This window comes from Vanessa atalanta, chromosome 7 (assembly GCF_905147765.1).
Source record: "Vanessa atalanta chromosome 7, ilVanAtal1.2, whole genome shotgun sequence".
Lineage (NCBI taxonomy): Eukaryota > Metazoa > Arthropoda > Insecta > Lepidoptera > Nymphalidae > Vanessa > Vanessa atalanta.
The window spans coordinates 7494822-7519422 of record NC_061877.1 but is presented as its reverse complement, the minus strand read 5'-3'; the positions used below and the strand labels follow the sequence as shown (position 1 = coordinate 7519422).

Sequence of the window (24601 nt, the reverse complement as noted above, 5' to 3'; positions counted from 1 at the left end):
CAGTATATATAAGTATTTAGAGAGTACCGTTTCAACTTGTCAACTGTCATTTTTATAGTTGCCATTCGTATTTGCTTTGTTATAATATTTAATATTCGCAGTCAATAAATCGTAGAAGATTATCTAATGTTTTTCGACAAAGTAATTTAAAGAAAAATATTACTATTATTTAAAATAAAAAAAAATTATAATATTGGATAATTCAAAATTGCATACCTCCATTATTTTTTTCATATTTTAGGCCCTCTGCCTTTCTTTGCAAATGAATAAGCTATTCTTTCTACAGCTTCTAAGCTGTCACCTTCGCCTATTGTATCCCATGTGTCTGTAATTATACAGGTTCACCTTTCGAACTTCGACAATATAGAAAATTGACGGTTAACGGTACTAATTGATACATATATGTATGTATTAATTACTATAAACTATTTCTTATGATAAAAATAGGTAAATGGACAAAGTTAATAGTCAAAAAGAGCCTAAGACCTAAACATTTAATAAGCTCATTATAATTAAACGAAACTGATTTTGAATAGTTTTTCCTTGTCAATTAACAGAGAATAATCATATACAGTATACTCGATATCTACTTCTTTAAATTAAAGTATTTTATATATTTTTAATAATATAAATATACATAACGTGTAGTATCAACCAAACTCAACACTATTGTGATTGCGGTGTCATTATAATTGGTAAAATATTTTTAATATTAATAAAATTTATATTGTAAGGTGTCTCTAATGTCTTTCTAATAAATTAAATAATAATAAATTAAGGTGTTTTATTTATTAATAATATTAAATGAGGGTATTTAAAAGAGCATAGTCTAAAATTTACCATTCATATTTTTATATTTCTATCGGTTTAAAAACAGAGATATGTTATTTTGCAACAAGGCCATCTAGTAGTGATTAGTCGTAATATCCTAAAAAGCTCCATTTTAAGCTTTTAAATGACCATCGGCTCTACGTGAAAACTATGATCTATGGTCGGGACGGGACATTGAACGGCCATATTTGTTATTGTGCTCCATAGGAATTTATTTAGATCACTGGAATTCTGACTAGGAAGTGATAATATTTTCTAAGTTTGTGATGTATTTAATTTCTGTACATACTGATAGTACGAAATTTGTCCAGTCGCATAAAATCTTTAGTGTATAGGGGAGCATGCATATTTAGCATTGTGGATACCCCCTAGAAGTAATTCGCTGAATTTCTACAGCGAATCTGTTCTTCTAATTTTGTATTAAACAGCAGTAAAGTGGCGGGGTCTTCAAATAATAATGGGAAAGGGGGACGATCAGCCGCCCCAGTCGACGTGGGATCTCCTTTACTCGACTGGGAGGAAGGAGATCATTTCAGTTTTGAAGATTCAGAACGTTTTGAAGAAGATTCCTTGTGCAGCTGGACCTCAGAACCTGAGAGTCTTTGCAACAATTGGCGAGGATGGAGAAGACCAAATCTTCAAAACACTTTCGGTATTCGCACCACAAAAAAAACAATTCAAGGTAACTATGCAGCTGATCCTTTGTTTCGAAGTATAGAAACAAAAACATTTATTTTTATTTTATTCAATATATTATTAATATATTAATGTTATACGAAATATCAGAAAATTTGTTGATTAGTCATATTTATTTAAGTGTATTATTTGCTAGGTTGAAGTTTTCTTTGTGTGTGTTAACATGGAGACAGGTGCTAAAAAGTCATTTACCTTTTGCTTAACCAAGCAAATGGTAGTAAGAACTAAATTTAAATAATGTATATGTAGATTCTTTGTTCTTTTTATAAAATATCTTTAGTATTATTATTAAATATTAGTTAAAATTTGATGCAATCACCATTATTGCTAACTTTCACAAACTTTCACTGATGATGCATAAAAGAAATTTTTTTGTAACTTTAAGTCAATAAATAAGTGATTATTTATTGACTTAAAGTTACAAAAAAATTATGATTACATATCTTATTAGCTTTTAATAAAAATATTTAATATTTTAATATATAGAAAAAACATCTTAATAACATTTTTTTTTGACTTTTGGAAATGACATAGAAATTTAAGTATTAATGTCTCATATATCTGTTAATATATTTAGACATTATATTTTGTTTGTAGAAAAAACTGTTTCAAGCCTAAGTGAATTAGCAGCAAAGTGTGTCGCTTGTCATATTCCCTTTGAATTGGTTGAAAATGTTTATCCACCTGTGCCTGAACAACTTCAACTACAAATTGCCTTCTGGAGTTTTCCTGATAGTGAGGATGATATTCGTCTTTATTCTTGTCTTGCAAATGGATCAGCTGATGAGTTTCAGAAAGGTGAACATTTGTTCAGGGACAGAGCTGTAAAAGATGTTTTACAGATTGGTAAGTTTATTTTTTAATTAATTATTTTAAAGCAGATCCAAATTCTGATACCCAATCCAATGTTTTATAAAATGCCATATTTTTTGGTATTTACATCAACTACATAGAATTTTGAAGTAAACTACTTTGTGTTATCAAGCAAAAAAAGAACACTTATGTGAGTTTTAACCTAAGTTGTTTTTCTTTTGTTATTTGTTTGTAAATTTAATTGTATATACTATAAATGTGTGTCACAAAAAATACTACAAATATAGTATTATTATGTAGTACATTTCTTACTATTATATTTAATTTGGGTGTTGTACATATAATATTTGAACAAATAATTGAGCAAGGCGAAAATATAATATTCTAATCTTGTATACTGCAAGCAATTTATCTCATAAGACAGTAACAACATTTTTTCAATTTGTCATTAGGCTTCCATTTATCTGCAACTGTTACATTAAGTATGACAAGAGCTCAATACAATGTAGCAGTCACATTTGACAGACAAAAGATTTCTTCCTGCAATTGCACCTGCTCATCATCGGCCCACTGGTGCTCTCACATTGTTGCTGTATGCCTTTACAGAATACATTTAGTAAGTAAAATAAAATGTGTGTATTTTTAATATGTAATAATTAGTAACATTTGTTATTTGAAAAGATGTCTATTTTTTTGGGTTTGTTATTCCTCATTAAACAGAACATGTGGCTTGAGAATGGATTCTAACCCAGAACCTGCAACATTTTTATATATGTTTATAATTATTTATTAATTTTATACTCATTCAATCAATTGTGTTGTTGTAGTCATTTGAAATCAAAGGTATTCATTTTATATTGCAGTGAATCATCGCTCTTGTTACATATTATTATATAATTCAATTATCCAAATGACTTTATGAATAATTTGTTTTTATTAATGTCACTTAATTTGTTTTATTTAGCCAACACAAGTCTGCTTAAGAGCACCAGTGTCAGAATCACTACAGAGATTACGAAGAGATCAGCTACAAAAATTTGCACAATACCTTATATCAGAGTTACCACGTCAAGTTTTGCCCACGGCGCAGAGAATATTAGATGAATTATTGTCAGCTCAACCTAATCAGATAAACACAACTTGTGGAGCGCCAGATCCTACTGCTGGCGCATCGGCTTATGAGTTCACTTCTTGGTTTCTGGATGAAAAAACATTGCATAATAACATCAACAAAATATTAGTCAAGTTCTGTGTTCCAGCTCCAATAGTATTTAGGTAAACCTTTTAATTTTGAATTTTTTGGCACTGTGCCCCAGTGTCTAAAGGGATCTTAATTCAATAAATATACTATAAAATGATTTAAAAATAGAATTTTACTCATGCCTATTTTGTCTTATAGCGATGTGAACTACTTAAGTACTAGTGCCCCTCCAGCTGCCGCTGAATGGTCATCACTACTGCGACCACTCAGAGGGAGAGAACCTGAGGGAATGTGGAATTTGTTGTCTATTGTACGAGAAATGTTTAAACGAAGTGATCGAAATGCCATACCTTTGCTTGAAATTATTACTGAGGAAGTGATGGCTTGTGAACAGGTAAAATCATCACAGAAATAGTTTCCTTTTTTATTTATACATTGATAAAAAGTTAACTTATATAGCAGAATAATAATTCAATGAAAAAAAATATTTTACAGATTATAGTTTGGTGGTACAGTACGAAGGCAGCTCTGGTGGCGTGGGGGGGCGGCGGCAAGCACGGCGCCGCCGGCAACTCTGCCGCGCAGCACGCCTGCTCCTCGCTCTGCGACGAGGTCAGTGACATTACAAAACTAATGCCTTTAGATGATTTGTGCACCATGGGAATTAAAAATTGATAATTCAAATAAATAAAAAAAATTGCTATGAATCTTATAATTTATTTTTAAAGGTCTGATGTATTAATTCATCAGAATCAGTAGAAGATTTTTACAGCCAATAAGCAAGTGTATGCTTCTATATTGTATAATGATTTTGATTTTGATAAATATGTAATTTGTAAATGTTTTAAAAATAGGCTTTTATTTTCAAATGTCTACGAGTTCTGTGTGATATATTTTTGTACATATTTAATATATGGTGGATATATTTTATAGAATTATTGACGTACCGCGTGTACCGACAATTTTCTCAATAATTAAAAAAAAATCGATTACATTTATACGGTACTAAGATATAGTACTAATATATAGGTTCGTGTGTACACTGTATCACACCGCACTCAGGAATAATATACCTTTACCATCTTATAATATTAGTATAGAATACCCGATAACTATCATTGCTAATTTTTTTATTAGCACATTGTGTAAATAATGTGCTAATCTCGATATCTAAGGATAAGCCGCAAAAAAGTCATAAAACAACGGCAACGTTAAACTAATCCAAATAAGAAATCATAATACTTGCAATATATTTTTTTTACTTTTAGGTTATTTTGCAGGATTAATTAAATAAATTCTTCAATGGATGGTCTTTCGTATCTTATGCACGGGTGTTTGGTGTTTGGGTGTATTATTCAGTTTTATAGTTTTCTCTTAAGTAGCTAATAATATTTTATTAAAATATTTGTCATAATGAATATTATGATAATGTCTAAAAGTAACAAAAAGTATAATTTAATACTTTTCGGAGTGTTTTTTTTTGTTATTTACTAGTTGTAACTCTCAATGTCATCTCAATTAAAGGTCAGTGTTATTTATTGACTTGGACCTTTATTTCTAAAAAAAAAACATAATTGTGTGTGACATTTTAAGAAAAAAAAAACGTCTTTTCCTTTTAAATTACGGATGTGATATTAGTAATCAATACAGATAAAAAATATATTTTATCTTCATAAGCAGTCATTTATTTCTAAATCACAAAAAGTATGCATAGCTCTATGTATATATTTTATGAGTATTAGATTAAAATATTTATAATATATAATGAGTAGGTTTACTTTAGTTCTAAATAAAAGTAGGATGAAAATTTTGGCTTTTTTTAGAAATTAAATATTATAATTTAATCGAAAACTGTACTTATTATCGTCTTGTAATAATGGTATGATTTTTTTTATGAAATTTAAACAATAGTAGTTTTTACAGAGAAGTAAAAAGCTTATTTGGTACGTCGGAATTGATGGGAGCTGAAATAATTTATAATAAAATAAATCCCATAAATAAATATGAAAGTAAAATACATAATATAGTGTTTCGTAAATAAATTTAAAATATTATTATTATTATAATATATGGCACAAATGTAGTATAGACGTCACGCCAACAGAAGGGAGTAGAGAGCGGCGGTGGTAAGGGGGCATGACGGCATAAGATATGTCATTTCGTTTGTCGTCTAGCGAGTCGGTCTTAAGGCGCTTCGCAGATCAAAATATTTACAAAGTTTTATCCTCATTTCTTGCCTACTAGAAGAACTGCAAGAACTCTACAAAAAACAAACATCTAATTCGTATAAACTTAATGAATCTATGAGAGTAGTTGTTTATATACAATTACTCATAGCTTGTTTGATATTCAACACTTCTTCTAATCAATGTTGAATACTTTCCTAGGTGGTTATACTCTGGCGACTAGCTGCTCTGAACCCGGGCCTGGCGCCTCACGAACGAGACACACTGCACGAACAGTTTGCCCAGTGGCATACGAAAGTTCTAGAGAAGGTAGAAAGTATAATTTACTGTATGCAAATTAAACGAAAAACTTATCTATATAAAAAAACTTACGTTGTTAAAGTTTTCGCTATATTGCTCCGTTATATGGCTTAAGCTTTAAATGCACTCGTATATTCAATTATAAATTAGAATTATTGCAATATAAAAATGTATCCTTAAAAATGATTATAAAAAGAAAAATGCTATAATGGTTTATTGCCCGTGCGCACGCAAACAGGTGGCTAAGAACCGGAACAACCACATAAACACGTCGTCGTCGCACCCGCGGCACTCGCGCGCGCACTCGCACCCGCCCTACATCAACGGCATCAGTGAGAGCGAAGTGTTTCCCGGATTCCATCCCGCTATGGAAGCCTGTTTCCTCGAGTGGGATGACTATCAGATACCCGGCGTCACTTATACTAAAGATCTCAATCCGCTCTATCACAGTCCATTCACTATTTTCCGACACACGGATAAGAACGATAGCGTTCATCAGGTTTGTGTATTTTTTCAATTTAGTTTAAAATATATAGGGATCGATTCTTTTTTATTTCTAATAACTAAATTCATTTCAGGTTAACTCTTCCAAAGCAGTGTTGAATAATGAGATGTCTCTGAGTTATCGTCTCACAAATCCGGATCCCTCACATATTGGACATCGCAAATTACTTCATAGAAACAATCGTGTAGCAGTCGATATGGCCATCCCCGGACCTTCCAGTCAGGTATAAAAGTTATAATTGTGTAATAAAAATATATTTATAAGATATCTATATATAATAAAGGGGGATGACTTTTTATCTCAGGCTCGTGGTTCTGGTGAAGGGCCGAGCGATGTATTAGTACGTGATTCTGGCCCAAGTGACGGAAATCATTCCAGCGTGTCATCTGAAGGTAAGGTTTTTTTTTTTTACTTTAGTCTCTTTTTGCTTCTTACACAAGTTTCGATATCGTATTTTATCAATAAATTAAAACGGACATCAAATAGGTGTCTCATTGTAAGCTACAAATATAAATTGTTAAAAGATAAATTAAATTGATAAATGTACTTTTGTTTAGTCATATATTAACTATAAACGTTACGAAATCGTATTACCTTCACACTAGGCTTCTGCGAGAACGAAGAGGAAATACTTCAACAGAGCGGCGGAGATACGGACTCGCAGGAGTCGAGCTCCGCCGGCGCGTCGTCGGACGACGCCGTGAGGCGCGTGTCGCACGACGACTCTGTGTCCGACGACGACTGCAACCTCTACTACTACGACGCGACAGCTGCGAGACGAGTCGCTATCGACTCCAATCAAACTCACGTAAGTTATCCTGTCGAATTTTGGGACCATCAAAGACGAGTGCATCGTCCACTAAAAATAAAACTTCAATCTAGATTCGATTGAGAATACATCAGAATTAATTAATAATATTTATTATTATGGTATAAAATTAAGTTCCTTTTACACCAGAATTCAAGCGGTAGCCGTAATGGCGGAGGCTCGAGCTCGTTCGCGAACTGGGGCTGTGGCTGGGAGGTGTCGTTTGCGCGCGCCGAGGGGCTGCACGCACACGGACACGCGCGGGAAGCCTGCGCGCTCGGTGCTTGCCTGGCTGCCGAACTACTCGCGAGTCCACCCGCTCTCGGTGAGTTTTGCTAATAGAGATAAATAAAATAGAAAATAAACAAAAGAAAAAAATGTACTCTCAAATTATAGATAACTGCGCATCAAAGATTATTAAATTGCAATGTATGAGATTCACATTGTCTCTTGCTATAAGTAGCTACAGAAATGGTAAAAAAATCGAACGAATACCATCTTGCTGCTACATTTCCGTATAACTCTTCGGTAAAAGGTTGTGCTCGATATTTAATTTTTTCAGCTATATATAGACCTATTTTTAGAATATTACATATTTTGCGAGACTGGGAGTTTCTAGACGAAGAACCGTATCGGCTGTTAGTGACCGCGTGTAATTTTTTCATTTTAAGTATCAAAAGCCAGCTTAAATCAGTAGTAATAACAATCGATAGTACAGAGGACGGACTAAAAATAACCACAAAACAGTGTCTCGCTCGGTAGGCTCGGCCGCGGCCGCCAGCGTGGGCGCGAGCGTGGGCTCGGTGCTGAGCGCGGCGGCCGAGGCGCGGCGCGCGCGGCGCCGGCACGCGCCCTCGCCGCGCCTTTGCGCCGCCAGCCATCGCCTCTCGTGTCTCGCCTCCGCCACGCTCGCCAAGTGCGCCTTCCTCTGCACGGTCAGTGAGACATTTAATTAAATATCAAAATACAACGGTTCGGAATATACCTTTTACTATAAATAAGCGATTCCAAATTTATGCTCATTACTAATAAAACATAATATTTTTTACACTTTTTTGTCATTTATAAATGAATGAATGTTTTGAATAATATGCCTTATCAATTAAAATGAGACTGTTCTTTAACATAAGATATAAAGCACAATGCCACAATATGTATGGGGTTTCGATTCCACTTTATTTGCAAGTAAATGTTAAAAAGTTGCTTAAATATTTTTACTACTTTTTTACTTTTAGTACTTTCTATAATCCAATTTTGAGGAAAAATTATCTTAAAGATATTTCATAGACTTTTCGAACTTTAATCATGGTAAACGTCGTTGACGTATACTTTAAACATACATATCTCATATCCCTCCCTTAAAAGCTTTTATATTTTGACAATAGCAAACATTATTTACCAGGTATTAGCAGAGTTTAATGAACATCATGAATTGGCTTTCCGAGTTGGACTATACGCCCTGGAAATGGCTCGACCGCCTGCTAGTACGAAAGCACTAGAAGTAAAGCTCAATAATCAGGAGACGGAACTCGTTGCGTTATTGAAAAAACTCCCAACTGGAGTGGAACAGCTACTGTTGGCTAGAGAAAAAGCGGAACAGCTACGAGATGGAACTCTCAGGTAATTTCTTACAAATTTTGTAATTATAATTTTACCCGTGATGCATAACTGTCTTCTCTTTGCAGAAACCGTGGCCCAGCCTTACTTCCCATTGCATTGGCGAGCTTCCTGTTCGACGTCCTCGTTCTATCGGCTACAGATAAAGAGAATAAACACCCAGTATGTTTACATTTGTTTTTGTTTTTTTTGCATATTACACGTGTAGGTCTGTTCACTCGTGAAAACACGTCCTTCAATATTAAATTATCGGCGTGTCTGTAACAGCAATAACAATACAAATATCAAATTTGTATTGTTATTGCTGTGTTTATTCATATTTTAGACATCCCACTTATACTAAGACATATTGTAAACACGAGCGTCGTGAGTGGATAAAGGAAAAACCGTTTATTAAAGTAACGTTAACCTTGACACTTGTATTGCTAATCTCCCGCTCTATTTTTATTATCAGGCAAGATCACCATCGGACGAGATGTTAGGTTTCGAATCAGCCGTAGCAGCTTTAGGTCTGAAAGCGAATGTGTCAGAAGCTGACCATCCATTGCTTTGCGAGGGAACACGAAGACAACGAGGCGAACTGGCAATTACTCTCTTATCGTTTTATAAGGACGATCCCGTTAAACTGGCTAGGATCATGAACAAGGTATTTGAAAAAGTTTTAATGTAGCTAAGAAGTGAAAATTTACTGATTAAAATAATATTTTCTAAAAGTATACAGTGTATAATGTTTATTTTTATTACTATTTTCAGCTACTGGACCGTGAAATTCATCAACTAACGAAGAATCCAATGGTTAGCATGTATTACACAAACAACCCGCGTCTAGCCGCCTACCGCACTGACACAGCACTATATAACCATCAAGTTCATTCTGTGCACGCGCAGCATTCTGCACCCGTCTTACAACAATCAGTAAGAATATAGCTATTTTAAGTTTTATCTTCATATAAACTTTTTGCAATTATTTTGAATTATCTCCGAATGGTAAAAAGAATTTAAGTAACCTGAGGTAGTTGCTTAAAACTCGTGAATCTTAACTAAAGATAGTGGGTTCAAATTCAGGCAAGCGAATGAAACCAGTGAATTTTTTGTGTGTTAATAATAATTCATCACGTGCTTGGCGGTGAAAGAAAATATCACGAGGAAAACTACATGTATCTAAAGTGAGTTTGTCCCATGTGTTTCCCCAAACACACATTGAAGCAGCGCTGTGGAATAAGCTATAGAACTTGTTCGAATTGAACAAGCCTTTGAAAAATAACAGTCAGAAATTTAATATCAAACAGAATTTTAATATTATTTTATTGCTTTAACAAATTTTCGTATTTTAGTAACAAAAAAAAAAACAAAAGACACAGATATCTTATTCAACAAACACTGTTTTATAAAACAGTGTTTTGCACACGCTCAATTCGCAACCGATATAAATAGAACCAATAGTTTAATAAAAATATAAAAATAACATTTATAATTTTACCAAACTTTGTTTGTAAAAATGGAAAGTGTGTCGTATGTTTTTTTTTATATATTTTTGTCATTATTAAAGGCTTCTTCTGCGTGTCCGCTGGTGCGCGACATGGAGCGGCTGTCGGTGTCGGAGGGCGGCCCGTCCCCGCCCGCCGCGCCGCACGCGTCGCACCAGGCGCACGCGCCGCCGCACCAGACGCTGCCCAGGCTCAAGGACTCGAGGTTTAGCATCGATTTTGTATAAACACTCGTAGCATAATTCATGGATTTATTTAAGTATTTAAGTATATGTTATGTTTATACAAGCAAACAGTACAATGTATCTATACTATAATGTTATAAATACAAAAGTAACTTGTGTCTATTACCTCTTCACTCTAAAACCGTTGAACTGATTTAGATGAAATTTTCAATGGAGGTAGGTTGAGTCCCGGGAAAGGATATAGGTTACTTTATTTAATTCACCGCTCTAGGGGGTACAACGGGGTACGGGGGACGTCTTGTATGCAATAAGTAGTAGTTTATAAATTTCGCGCGGCTAAAGCCGCTGGTTCAGACGGTATTACTATAAGTCAGCAAATTTATTAATTTAATAAATAGCTTTATATAATATTCGTGGTATTACAGATATAAGGGTAAACGACTGTATCCATCGGTACCCAATCAGCCTTCAGAAGCTTCAGCACATTTTATGTTCGAATTGGCTAAATCTGTGCTCTTCAAAGCTGGCGGCTCCTCCAGTACAAGCCTTTTCACAGAAACATCTTGTGCTAGAGAACATCATGGTCCACATAGGTAAATTGATTATGCTTAAAAATATTTTCTCTAAAATTTACCAGTTTTTTTTAAAGAGTGTATTAATTATATACTGGTTATATATATATATATATATGTTTCTTACTTTTTATATACAATAAAATAGCTAACAATTTACTTAAATTATGAAGCTTATTAAAATTTTAATTTTCATTTGTTTAGAGGATTACACATGGCGGCATTCCAGTTGGGTCTATACGCCTTAGGGCTTCACAATTGTGTAAGCGCAAATTGGCTCAGTCGTACTTATTCTTCACATGTAAGCTGGATTACAGGTTTGTTTAACGTTTTGTTACTGATTTGTAAACAATCTTAAATTGTTATGAATATATTTTTACATAATGGTTTCATTTTAGGGCAAGCTATGGATATTGGAGCACCGGCAATTTTGTTCCTAATAGATGCCTGGGAGGGTCATCTCACTCCACCAGAAGCTGCAGGAATAGCAGATAAAGTAATTTAAATAACTTGCGACGGTTGAGTTTATACACTTCATGACCTATTCTAAAAGTATTTTTTTAAACCGAGTCAGATCGTCATCCTCTTGCCCTTAATCCCAATTTTATTTGTGGTCAGCGCAGCATGTCTTCTTCCATAATCCTCTGTCTGACGTCATCTCACAAGTAACATTATTTCCAGCCATATCGTCTTTCATACAATCCATCCATAGTTTCTTTGGTCGTCCCCTACCTCTATATCCATCCACATCCATTCTCAAATGAGTCCAAATAACTTCTCGGTTACCTCTGCCATTTTCATCTTATGTACTCGTTCCTTACTCTATCCATTCGCGTAACACAACACATTCCTCTCAACATTCTCATCTCCAAACCGAGTCGGATATAAATTTGTATACTGTGTAGATTTTTTTTTTTAAAAACTTGCTGATTTTCTTTCTCCAACTCTTCTCGGTTTTCGAACTAGGGGTAGATTTTTGTCAATGAACTGTAATTTTGACTGACCATGAGTGTCGCGTGTGCGCGCAGGCGTCGTCGGGCTGCGACGTGCACCTGGTGCGCGCGGCGGCCGAGCTGGCGCTGTCGGTGTTGCCGCACGCGCACGCGCTCAACTACAACGAGATCCAGCGCGCCGTGCTGCAGTGCAAGGAGCAGGGCGACGCCATGCTCGAGCGCGCCTGTCTCACCGTCGAGGCGGCCGCGAAGGGTAACACTCGACCTCATCATTGCGATATATATAAATCTTCTGTATACGTGTGAATGTAACTGACTCGTAAGCGCTTGTATTTGAGTGGCTCCTTGGATGGTTTAGATTAGATCCGGTAGGCGTTACGATCTGTAAGTAAATCTCTATCTTGGCGATAAGACCGCCTTTGGTATATACCAATAATTTTATTGTTTGTTTGACAATTGACAAAGCAGCTAGTAATACATTAAATATACATTACATTAATGCATTACAATGTTGTCATTGGACGAGTAATTATAAATATAGTAGACAGTGATTCAAATATGAGTTGACCGAATTGAAATTAGCTTTCCGAAATGCTCGCGCATAAATAGTTATAAAGAAAACGAGAAGTGTACCAAGCAGACGCCTTCGGTTTTTACTAAATCAGCTACATACTTATCTATCTCCATGGTCTGTTAAGATGTTAAGAAACAAGTTTAGTTGTAACTTGTATCAGCTTAACTGCTTTTGAGAGATAGTTTAGAACATAGTAAGGGAAAACTGATGTGAGACATTCAATGGTTTAAAACACTGTATCGCAATAACGTGTTAAAAATTCAATAATAGCTTTTAAAAAAAATCGATTCATATTACAAAATCGACTATTTACGTAAGTGCTACTTTACAATATTTTCTTACTGACTGCCGATAAAAAAGTGCTTTTTATATACAGACAAAACTACTAAATGGCTCATGGAATCGTAATTTCAGATATTTTTCTCCAATATTCAACGCAGGTAAATCACTACAATAGATGCTTGATAATTTGACTCAAGATACCAGATCACATTATCAAAGGATTAAAATTAACGTGTGTCAAATTGTTTAGAGTCGATTGTAGAATAAAATTATTCTTTGCAGGAGGTGGTGTGTACCCGGAAGTGCTATACACGGTGGCGCGCTACTGGCACGAACTTTACATGCGCCAAGCCAGCGAGGAGGGAGACTGTGTACTCGACGAGCCGGCCTATCGCGCACCACCTCCGCTGGCCGTCCCTCTACCCTACCCGCTGCCCTACCCTTTCGCCTACCACCCTTATCCTCCTCCGATCTACCAGCTGCAAGTGACTCATCCTCCTCAGGTGAGTAAATTTTAATTAGACTCGTTAAAATACTTAAAATATGCTCTAATTATTATCCCCCGAATAATGCACTTGCAAAGCTATGTGACAATTTAGTAATAGGCTGAAATCAAATTTTTAAATTTACGTGCTGTCTTTTTTTGTTATTTGCTTAATAAAATTGTCATAGTAACCTCTGTGAACCTATTTCACGTACCTAAACTGAAATGTTATAGTATATCTTACAAATTTTAGTACGCGTTTGATGGAAATAATATAATTTGCTGCAGTTCGGAAGCACAGCAACGGCACACCCGGGTGCACAGTTCGCCCTGCAGCCGTACTTCGTGCGCGGGATCGTAGCTCAGACGCACGCACACCCGCAGCACGCGACGCACCCGCAGCACGCGTCGCTGCCGCAGCACGTGACGCACGCGCAGCACACGGCGCACCCGCCGTCCCTCACGGTTAATGTAAATGTAAGTTCTAGCTGCTTATATTGGAAACCGACACGGGGCCCAAGGCCCAGGGTTCCCATTGTCACGGGGCTTCGAGAGGCCGATATATTCGTTTATTATATTTATTATATTTATTTATTATATTTATTTTAGTAAGTATTATTTATTAAACTATATTTTAAGACATTTAAAAGTAATGGGACTCGTAAAAAAATCATCCATGATTTTTTCTTCATTCTTTTTACTTTCCGACAGGACTTCTCGTGTGCCCTGGAATCGGCATAGACGGCCGGGGTAGTATGCCGAAATAATAAGTAACATATGGACAACTTCGATGTGTCTCAGTCTATCCGCTTGTCAACGAAAAAATTACTCAACGCTTTTTTTGTTAACTAGAAATATATTTGAGTTGTGTATTAACGACATTAAGTATATTACTCAATATATTAATTTTTTTAACATACAAGTTGATTGAGGTCAGACCTCATTTAATGGAATATTGTATTGTTTTATGACTATAATTTTTTTTTTATTAGCATTAGCAGCCCGTAAATGTCCCACTGCTGGGATAAAGGCCTCCTTTCCCTTTGAGGAGAAGGTTTGGAGCATATTCCACCACGCTGCTCCAATGCGGGTTGGCAGAATATAAATGTGGCAGAATTTTCGTTGAAATTAAGACACATGCAGGTTTCCTCACGATGTTTTCCTTCACCGCCGAGCACGAGATGAATTATAAACACAAATTAAGCACATGAAATTTCAGTGGTGCCTGCCTGGGTTTGAACCCGAAATCATCGGTTAAGATGCACGCGTTCTAGCCACTGGGCCATCTCGGCTCTCATGACTATAATGTATAAAAAATATTTTTATTAGATGTATTTGGTACATTTAGTAGTTTTGTTAATTGTATTTTTTTTTTGTAAAGGTATAGTAACTTTTGAGCATTTTATCTCTATGATCTTATAATGATATGGAGTATATTTAAGATGTTTGGATTTTACAGGAGAACGTAGTTTATCAACAGCATCCCGCACCCATTCCGGTCTCGATGTCAGCCGGACACGTTCAAATGCCCACACCTGGAGTCAGTACCGTCGGTGCCGTGGGCGCTGGAGTGAACGCAGTGGGAACAGTGACAACTGTCAGTGGAGTCAGTGCCGTCAGCGGAGTCAGCGGAACTATCGGTACAGCCAATGGCGTAGGGCCGCCGGCGTTGCCTCCAGCGCAGCTCCGTCGCTTATTAGCCGCCTATCGAGTTGGAATGCTAGCTCTGGAGACTCAGGCACGGCGAGTTCACGACGACCGCCCACAAAATAAATTTGGAAGGTTTGTTTCATCATTTGTTATTTTTTAATATGAAAAGGTGTGCTCTGCGTATTCACTCGTGTTAAATTTAAATTATAATTATTAGTTTCATATTTATTGATGATTAAATTAAACGAGAAAGATTTACAGAATATGACTTTATTTTTTTAATAAATAGTATAAATGTAATAAGAAATAAGGAACCCACGTCAACACATCGCACCTGTTACCTTTGCGAATTTACCTACGGCTTGCTTTATTAGAAGACGTTTTTAATCGGTTCGTTTATTAGGGCAGTGATAGTTCAATACTCATAACCTCAATTCAAAATCGAACATTGAGTTTTGGAATCTTATAGTATAGATAAGAACAATAATGTATAGATTTAATCATAGTATATAGGTATGTTAAATCACAATATGGATACATTCGTGACAGCGATGAAGTACATTTTAAGCTTCCAGGGTTCAGTAAAACGATAAGTCCACACGATGTACAGAAACCCGCCGTACGGCGAGCACGTGAAGTGGCTGCTGCGCATATCGAAGCGTCTGGGCGCGCAGTACCTGCACCAGTTCTGCGTGTGCGCAGTCAACTCCGTGGTGTCGCCCTTCGTGCTGTACGAGCTGTGCGTGGAGTCGGCGCACTGGCTGGCGCGCGGCGGCCCGCACCACCTCGTCATGCAGCACCTGCGCGGCACGCTCGCGCCGCTCGTGCACAAGTGCCAGCAGATGTGAGTGCTCGTCGGACCATTGAAACGTACCTCCGAGACGAATTATATAATCGTCTGTTGTAACTGTTCACTTACTGTCACTGAGGATTTAATGTAACGACAAATATTATGCTTATCAGGTACATACAATGCATACATCAGAAGCTGTACCACCTGACGGCGGTGGAGTACGAGGAGTTCGTCGGCATCGTGCTGTCGGCGCGCACGGCCTTCCAACTGACGCCCGAGGGCAACACGCAGTTCAAGGAGTGGCTCTCTACTCTGCGCCGGTAGCTCACTCTTACTCTCTCTAGGTTTATACGTAGCGTGAGAAAATATATATCCTTAGTACTTTTTTACTAGTGCAAGGATCCGAGGCAACCGAAATATGAAAACTCATAAATGAGGTAACTCGTTTCCAGCTATTCTGTATTGTTGTTTCAGTATGAGAGCTAACTGATCCAGCATACTAGCAAATACAAGTGACATGAGATATATGAGTCTCATAGCATAGGTAGGGGCTTGTCAAATCACAAATTGTATATTTGTATATGTATAGATGTGACCGCTTACCGCTAGAGAGATTTGCTTACTGTTCATTTTTTAAATTTGTTTTGACATTCGTTTTCCTCTCGGATCAATATTACATGTCTGAATATGTCCTCGAGAATGACCCTCGAAGCGCAAATGTCATCGAGTTAATCGAAAGGTTACCGTCGCAGATCCAAGTCGTGCAAGAAGGACCTGTGGACGCAGCTGAACGTGGCGCTGCAGACGAACGGCAAATGACGCCGGCAGCCGATAGTTTGTAGGATGCGGTGCGCCGCGCGCAAACTGTCACACTCCCGCCGCTGGCCGCGCTGCCGGCTCGTCTACCAGCTGCACACCCTCTAACCGATTCGCACACGATGCTTTGTAATCCGTCACGCGTAATATGTTGATGCCGGGTCGATTTCACTCGCAGCCTTACGCTACGGACGTTCGATGTCGACAGCTTTGCCGATCCTGAAATTCGAATGATCGTAATCTGAGGGAATTAAATGTAACTTTTTCCAGATGTTTTTTTTGTAAATGTTGTAGTGAAATCGATCTTCGCAATTGTGAAATTTTTCGAAAGAATTATTACGATGTTAAGCAAAATTATAGAGTATTATAGCCGATAAAAATATTTACTATCGAGACGATCCGTTCGTGTGGTCAGACTTGGATTATGAATATAGTGAGCGGCAATCCTTTAAATTTATTTTTGATGCAACGTGATGTGTTTCTGTCGATACGAAATCGATATTAAAAATATCTGAGATTATTGTCTGGAACAACTTAAAGAATATTTTGAATACAGATTTATAATCGTAGATATTTCCCTACATTGAGATTACGTTGACACGGTAAAGAAAAAAAAAAAAGAAAAAAAGAATTGAAAACTAGTCTCGTGTCGATTCGTATATAAACTTGAGTCCGAACGTATCGGTGTATCGGCAAGGTATTGGCGATAAATATATGTATACCTGAGCAAGAATATCGCCTTTATAACGTTATCGGTTGCATCCACTATTTAAATACCTCTTTTAGTTTAATTTGAATTAAAACTCGATAAGAGAATCGATCTCAGTTTAAGCAATTGAAAATATAGGACTCATTGAAAATAAAATGTTGCTAGCTCCGGGAGGTATCTGAAGGGCAAGTTACATTTAAAAAAAATATTTTAGGACGTGATTTTACGATTTCATTATTATAATATTCTTCAATAATAAAATAATAGTTTCATATAGAACAGTTCGCGCGGAGTATTGTCATTAAGCCTTCGATTGTTTTAAAACAATTTAATCTATAATTCAAATCAATTTTCTTCCCTTAATTAAATGTTTTAAGTACTTGATAAAGTCTGCATTAGTTATATGAAATAAGTTACTTAAAGTTTTTAATATAATCCATTTTATTCTTCAACATGTTCGACTAAAATAAAGTAAAGCTCATTTAAAGGTTGTGTCTAAAGTAGTTTGACATTTCGTTGTAATTCGAATACTTTTTTAAAAGACTGGTTATGCGAATTAATTATCGTTTGAAAAAGGAGCTCGCAACATTTCTCGTATTCGCTTAATTCGTTCATTATTTCACTGAATCTATTACTGTTATCCGAAGCCAGTTATTAGAAATTAAGTTTTATGTTTGCGTGTGTTGTGTTCTTTAGTCAGAAATAGCACAAAATGTTTTCATATGTTTTGCTCGCTTCAATATTCGTCCGTATATTTTAATACACTTTACTAGTCAACTTTTAAGGGCATCGGTGAACCCGTAAAGTGACTTTTTAGTTAATTTTTTTTTATGACGCATTATTTCGATACCTACTTAAAAGATCTCTTAATATTGTTTTTTACTGTACGAGAGGTATTGAAATAAAATATAAGTGATTATACTGTCCATCTGAATCATTTAAGGCTATGCCGTAGCACAATTTTAGGCGAATTAGATATTTTTTTATATTGTCGATATTGGTGTCGCTTTGATGAACATTGAAATTTCTTAAATTAATTTTATTTAATTTAATTGCTCAACATATATTTTTTTAAATATAACAAAATATGACGCGAGCCCCATTAATTACGATTTCAATTTGTCCACTTATTTCTTAGTTAAAAGTCTATAATAGCTTATTAGATTAAATGTCTGAGATACATGAGAGCGTTTTAAAGTTATCGCTGATTGCGTTCGCATTGTAATCTTTATTATTTAATATTGATCTGACTGAAGATGATGTGAAAATATGTATTATGAGGGATAATGTGTCTCGTACGTGTTTTAATACAGAAAAAGTCAAGATTTGAACATGGCGATAAAATAGCACCTGTAACTGTTTAACATTATTATATACTCTACGTATGTCTGATATATTGTCGTGTGCCACGGTTGGGAATCGTTGTATGACCTTGTTTGAAGAACAGGCAAGATGAAAAATTCAAAATTTACCATAGTCCATTTTATATCGAAAATTGGCTAAGACGTTTCAAGTGACCTAAAATAGTCGTTAGACTACAGATTTATTAGGCAGATTGTAGATGACAACCGTCGATTCACTATTTTTGATATAATCTTGTCGAAATTTGCAGTTTGATGGACGTTTAATAAGTAAGGAGTTGCGTTAATACACGTAACGCGAGTTCGTTTAGCTAGAGTAACTTTATTTACAAGTTTATATTATATGTATTATTATATTATTGTCGTAAAGCAACGTAGCATCTTGAGAGCCTTTTGAAATATAACTATATTACGAGTTAGGTGGAGAAGTCGACGACTAAACTCGTCATTCCGATGTCTTGTATAATTGTTCAGCCGCTTTCGTAACGGTTTAGCATTCGATGTCGCTAGTTTCGTATTTGAATGTAAAATATATTACGACCATAGGAGATACATTGAGATCTTCCACTTTCGAAAGCAATATTATGTAATATCATCTTAGTGGATACAGTAAAACTTATAATACTATTTTATAAAATTACATTTTAAAATTAAAATTACCTTTTAAGAGTTATATCAATTTATGATGTCCTAAGGATCGGAAGTTCCTGTTTAAAACTAACATGGCATATTCGTGGATCTAGATTATATCTATACTAAGTGAAAAATATTTTTAAATCGATGCTAGATGAAATGTAATTTTGAATATTATTAATCAGATCAGAAAGCTTGTATTGGAGGAAGGTATTTTTTATTGTGTAGTTTAAGCTAGTATTGATCGCGGAATTGTGTGTTCTTCAAAATTATTTGTTCTGTAACGATAATGTTTCACTTACAATATAGATCAAAGTTACAGGAAATACATGTTATTAAAAAAAACAATATAAAGAGTTTTTTAAATGATTCTTTTAAACCACCCTTTAAAGTGCTCAGCAGCTCGCCGAATACACCCATTAAATAAAATAATTTGCTTCTGCTGCTTCTTCAACACGAAAGAAAAACCATCGTGGTTGTACATGCAAAACGTACCAAGAATATGTTCAATTCAATGTATTTTTTTGCAGAAATATTGCGGGCGTGACTACATTTAATGAAAATGAAATTGAATTTCATTTTCAGTTTATTGTGGGCTGTCAATTTAGATCGTACATAGTGTTTTACGGACAAGATCCCGTAAATAGCTAAAGGGCTCTAGTGGTCTTGTGCCTAGTATCATTTTATTATTCAATATATCAAGGTACTGGGTTCTTAAAAGTATCAATTGAATCTGAATAAGATCTGTGCCCTCTGTAATATTTTTTGATTGGTAATTTTGCTAATACATCCCTTATATAAAATCGCAGGTTCTTCCAACGATACACACGAAGTCGATGTATATATTTATATATATATTAATGGTGTGTCTAATCTCTGACTCGATATATAACGCATATGCGTTTACTTATAGTCTTGTATAAGTTCGCACTAGTGGTACAATAGAACGTATGAACAGGGTGTGATTTTTAAAGTGAGCGTGCAAAGGGTACAGAAATTGCGAACTTTTTTAGTGTGTGTCACGCTCTCCTTCCGATTAAATTTATAGACTTTTTGTACTGTGAATTCGTGCAAGACATCCCCGGTTGATTTAATGGGCACTTAAAGAAAGTTATAGTTGTAATAATATATAATACAGTAATTATTTTTGTATTTGTTTTTTCGTTTAACATTACAAGAATAATTTAAAAAAGGAAAATCAATCCCAAAGCTTAACTTTTTTAAAATAAATATTCAAAATTTTAATATAAAATTATTTACCGAAATATTGTTGTTAATAAATTATCTAAGTCTATGTGTGAAGTATTCTCTAAGTGAAACATCATAACCTATAAGTGTCTAACGTTACGGCTACTAACTTCGTCACTCGAGTATCGTGAGAGTTGTATTTTTATCAGACATTGGAATGGCACGGTTTGTCGCCGGCCTCAGCGTCGAATAGAATTAGTTCAATATTTTTATTAATTAGGTGTTTGTGCATTCATACGCGTGGATGTTCTTTGCATTCAGTAGGTAGTAAATTTTAGAATGCTAGTTAGTATAAATTCACTTTCGTCACCGTTGGACGGACCTCTATCATAATCCTCTAAATCGGCCTTCGCATCGGACGAATGTTCGATGATATCTTATATAATTTCCAATTAACCTGTAGCTCTCTAGCTGCAATAAAGTACTTATTGATCCCATACACGTCTCCGTTACCGACTCGTTAATAATGCACTTTGAGATTTATGTAAATTGTATAATCACCGTATCGAATAATTCAGTAAAGTCAAGTAATATAAGAAATTTTAGTAATATAGAACAAATGGAAAGATCTCTTGAATATAGTGTTAGTTGCTATTTGAAATTAAACACTTAAAAAAAATACTTCATAGTAACTTGCCGTCCATGATTATTTTGCAGCCTTTTCTCAAGATACATGTAAGAGTACATAAGATAATTTGCCATATATTTACATTTACATATTTCTTAATTATATTTCACGGACGAACTCCGAGGAAAGTTTTGTGTGGTTATTAAGGCTTTTGTGCAAAGTTAGTATGGATTTATGATATGACTTCGGATCGTTGACAACAATCCGACTATGTTATATTAGCTGCAGTCTGATCAGTTTTGAGCACCCTTTGAATTTCAACGTCGAATTAACGAAGAGTTGGGCTCACGATAATCGATCTTGCAGTCTCGTAACCCAGTGAATATTGTTTTTTATCTTTGTAAACTTTGCACAGGGGCGATTAATGTCTCGGTATTGGCGTTACTGCACCCTTTAGAGTTCGTAAGTAAAATATACGTGACTATGCTCGATATGCATTATTAACATTTTTTGGTATTTTTAAGATCATTAAAACATATTTCAAATCTTCAGAATAAAAAGTGTTTGAAGTAAATTCGTCTCAAAAAACTATTTTTACACTATATTAATCATATTATATAATATTGAAAAAAAAAAAGATGAGAGGTATATCGTAGTTTCATAATTATAAGACGTTAGTACGGAGCATATTTTAATTAGATGTTTAATGCATGTCATAGTTGTAATCAGCCCAGTGTCGGGCAAAATTGCAAAATTTCATAAGCGTTGTGGTACTTTTATTTGCAGAATATTGATATTTTACATATCACTTGAACTTCTGCGAGTTTACGTGCAATTCATTGGTTTCATTATATTCTAATGCAGTTATCTTCCAGTGTTCGAAAGTATAAGTTTATTATCTCAATGTAGTAATATTAGATACCTAGAAACATAACTAATCATAAGCATGAATGGCAATGGATATGACATACAGTAATTGAACAAATTAATTGAATTGATCATGTAGCACGTAAATGATTGAAATGAATGCTTCCTTCTGCAGTCTATGTTACCCGTATGTCTGTTCCACAATACGTCTTTCTATGTATACACATGGGCCTCTCGATTTATCATATTATAATTTAGATACATTAAACACTACTTCTCTGGTTACATAGTCATACCCAGATGTATAAAATATCTAGTCGACTAAGAAATCAACTCGAAGCGTTCGATATTTAATAATTTACCTACGTCACATCACAGTCGGAGACGAATATAAACAGTAGGACGCGCATGCTTGATCTCGATTATGTATAATTTTATACATCTGGATTGTAGTTTTATTATACACTTTGTAAGTGTGTTGTCCGCCTATTAAAAGTGTAACCATTACGATTGGAATGGCTACTTATTAGTGTACGTAATACGTTTATAATATATATAGTATTGTATCGTCCATATCGCATGTTTTCATTCGCAATCGTGACAGAGGTACAGCGGCTACGAAACTATATCCGTGATTTCAAATATTCTTGTTTAAATATATGATTAATACTGGCCTCCATGTCACTCTTGCTAGAATAAAGACTGACAAGAACACCTGGCGAAATAGTCAAACGAAGTCTTAATTAATATCATCGGGATGTCTGTAAACAGTAGTTTTGCTCGTATTTAAATAACGCAATATTACTTTGGAACCATAATGAACCATCCGTCACTTGTTTTCTGACATCCTGCTTAAGTATAGGAGTGCCCATACATTTTATATGATTATTAAATTATAAGCACTAGTGCTCCGTTGTCGCAAATGGTTGTAATAATAAAGTTATTATTATTAGTAAATTGATAGACTGTTATGCACTATTTCTGGTTTAACAGCGTCGACTCTTCCCCGCATGTTGTCGCTTTATATGCAAACAATGTTTTCTCGTTCTGAACACTTTGTGATGACAGGTTCGTGTTGAATGGCTTGCGGTTGCATGTGGAACCACAACGTGTGCGTTACAGAACAATTGGTATATTTCCTATTTGCAATATCTAACGTTTACTGTATGTTTTTACTCAAACTAAAATATTTTGACCTCTAGATAATTTTAATGATTACTTTTACGGATACATCTAAGTCTTTTTTGGCAAAATATTTGAAGTAACATTATTTAATTATTCAATATACTTATTCTATATTTAAGAGTAATGTGTTTTATTTCATCCGATTTCTAATTCTAACAATCATTGTATAAATATATCTTCTAAATATTAATTTGAATTAATATAAATTCATTCAAAATAATATTTAGTAGATATATTATTATTTTTGTAAATATAGTTTTGTCTATTCTTATAAAATTTTACGAAATGTTTAATTATAAAAATTGTCATCATACTTCAAGATTATTTTTTTTTAAATGAGAGAAGTAAGTACCTACATACAATAATTGAATTGTATTACAATACTTAGTCCGATGTTTTATGAATACAGCAGTGAGCAGATTTTTTTTCTTCAAATTTAAATGGACGCTTGAGGTCACTATTAAGTAACAGTCCAATAGGTCAACCCCTATTTCTTAAAGTTGGTTAAAAGTCCTATTTCTGAAAGTGTTAAAGCTTACAATATTCGCTAACTACTAAATTAAGTACGATATATCATTTATGATTATGGTATTGAGTAGGATAAAAAAATATATTCTAGAGACGCCATAAAAAGCAAAGATTTTGTAGGCCGGTCCTTACAATCTCTGTCTTTGGCCTGACTTTACCAATGTAATCATGTACTTTATGTAATCAAATCTTCATGGACTATTAGAGTTATCAAGGTACTTATAAAGCTATTTTATTTTGGTACTTAGAAATGGTTGCATGAAAAACAGATAGGAATCTATGTAACAATTCATGAATGTGAAAAAATATAGTGAATAACACATAATAGATCAAATATAATCTGCTAAATGAAAGTATTAAAATATATAATTTTATAAATTAAAGAGCCCCGACCGAGACTGACAGAGTCCCGTTTCATTGAATTTAAAAGTATAGAATACAATTATAATTTTCACAGAAATAAAAAAAAAATGTGAATTGTTAAATCCACACACAAACGTTCATTAATGACTCTTTTCAATTTTATAATTGAATATATTTAATTAATATAATTGAAAAGTTATAATTTCTTTAAATTTATATATTAACGAATCTTTTGGGCTCAGGTTATATATTGCACGAATAGCCTTCTTCTGCAATAAAAAAATCATATTAAAGTCTGCTCTATTACTCCAGATTAGAATACCATACAACGTTATATTGTGGAAATAACTAAATTACACGAGGCGAGCCTTGTGTTGACAATAAAA

General features: G+C 34.7%; 1 protein-coding gene across 2 annotated transcripts; it reads left to right on the top strand.

Annotated features, from left to right (window-relative positions):
• Positions 1 to 2244: 2244 nt before the first annotated feature.
• On the top strand, positions 2245 to 23419 carry LOC125065461 (zinc finger SWIM domain-containing protein 8 homolog). 2 transcript variants are annotated; one of them, XM_047673040.1, is made up of 27 exons: positions 2245 to 2373; positions 2793 to 2956; positions 3305 to 3615; positions 3740 to 3935; positions 4037 to 4153; positions 5929 to 6036; positions 6266 to 6526; positions 6606 to 6755; positions 6837 to 6924; positions 7138 to 7340; positions 7491 to 7665; positions 8088 to 8275; positions 8743 to 8960; positions 9026 to 9119; positions 9412 to 9603; positions 9711 to 9872; positions 10507 to 10649; positions 11055 to 11222; positions 11406 to 11518; positions 11600 to 11697; positions 12230 to 12407; positions 13293 to 13513; positions 13783 to 13965; positions 14954 to 15276; positions 15755 to 15988; positions 16108 to 16257; positions 16690 to 23419. In XM_047673040.1, the coding sequence occupies exons 2-27, from the start codon at positions 2825 to 2827 to the stop codon at positions 16754 to 16756; spliced, it is 4473 nt and encodes a 1490-aa protein (XP_047528996.1). In that variant the 5' UTR covers positions 2245 to 2373; positions 2793 to 2824; the 3' UTR covers positions 16757 to 23419. The 2 variants fall into 2 exon arrangements, with proteins under 2 accessions (XP_047528996.1, XP_047528998.1); XM_047673042.1 differs by lacking the exon at positions 16690 to 23419 and adding an exon at positions 16412 to 16639 and having other exon boundaries at positions 13783 to 13971.
• The last annotated feature ends 1182 nt before the right edge of the window (positions 23420 to 24601 follow it).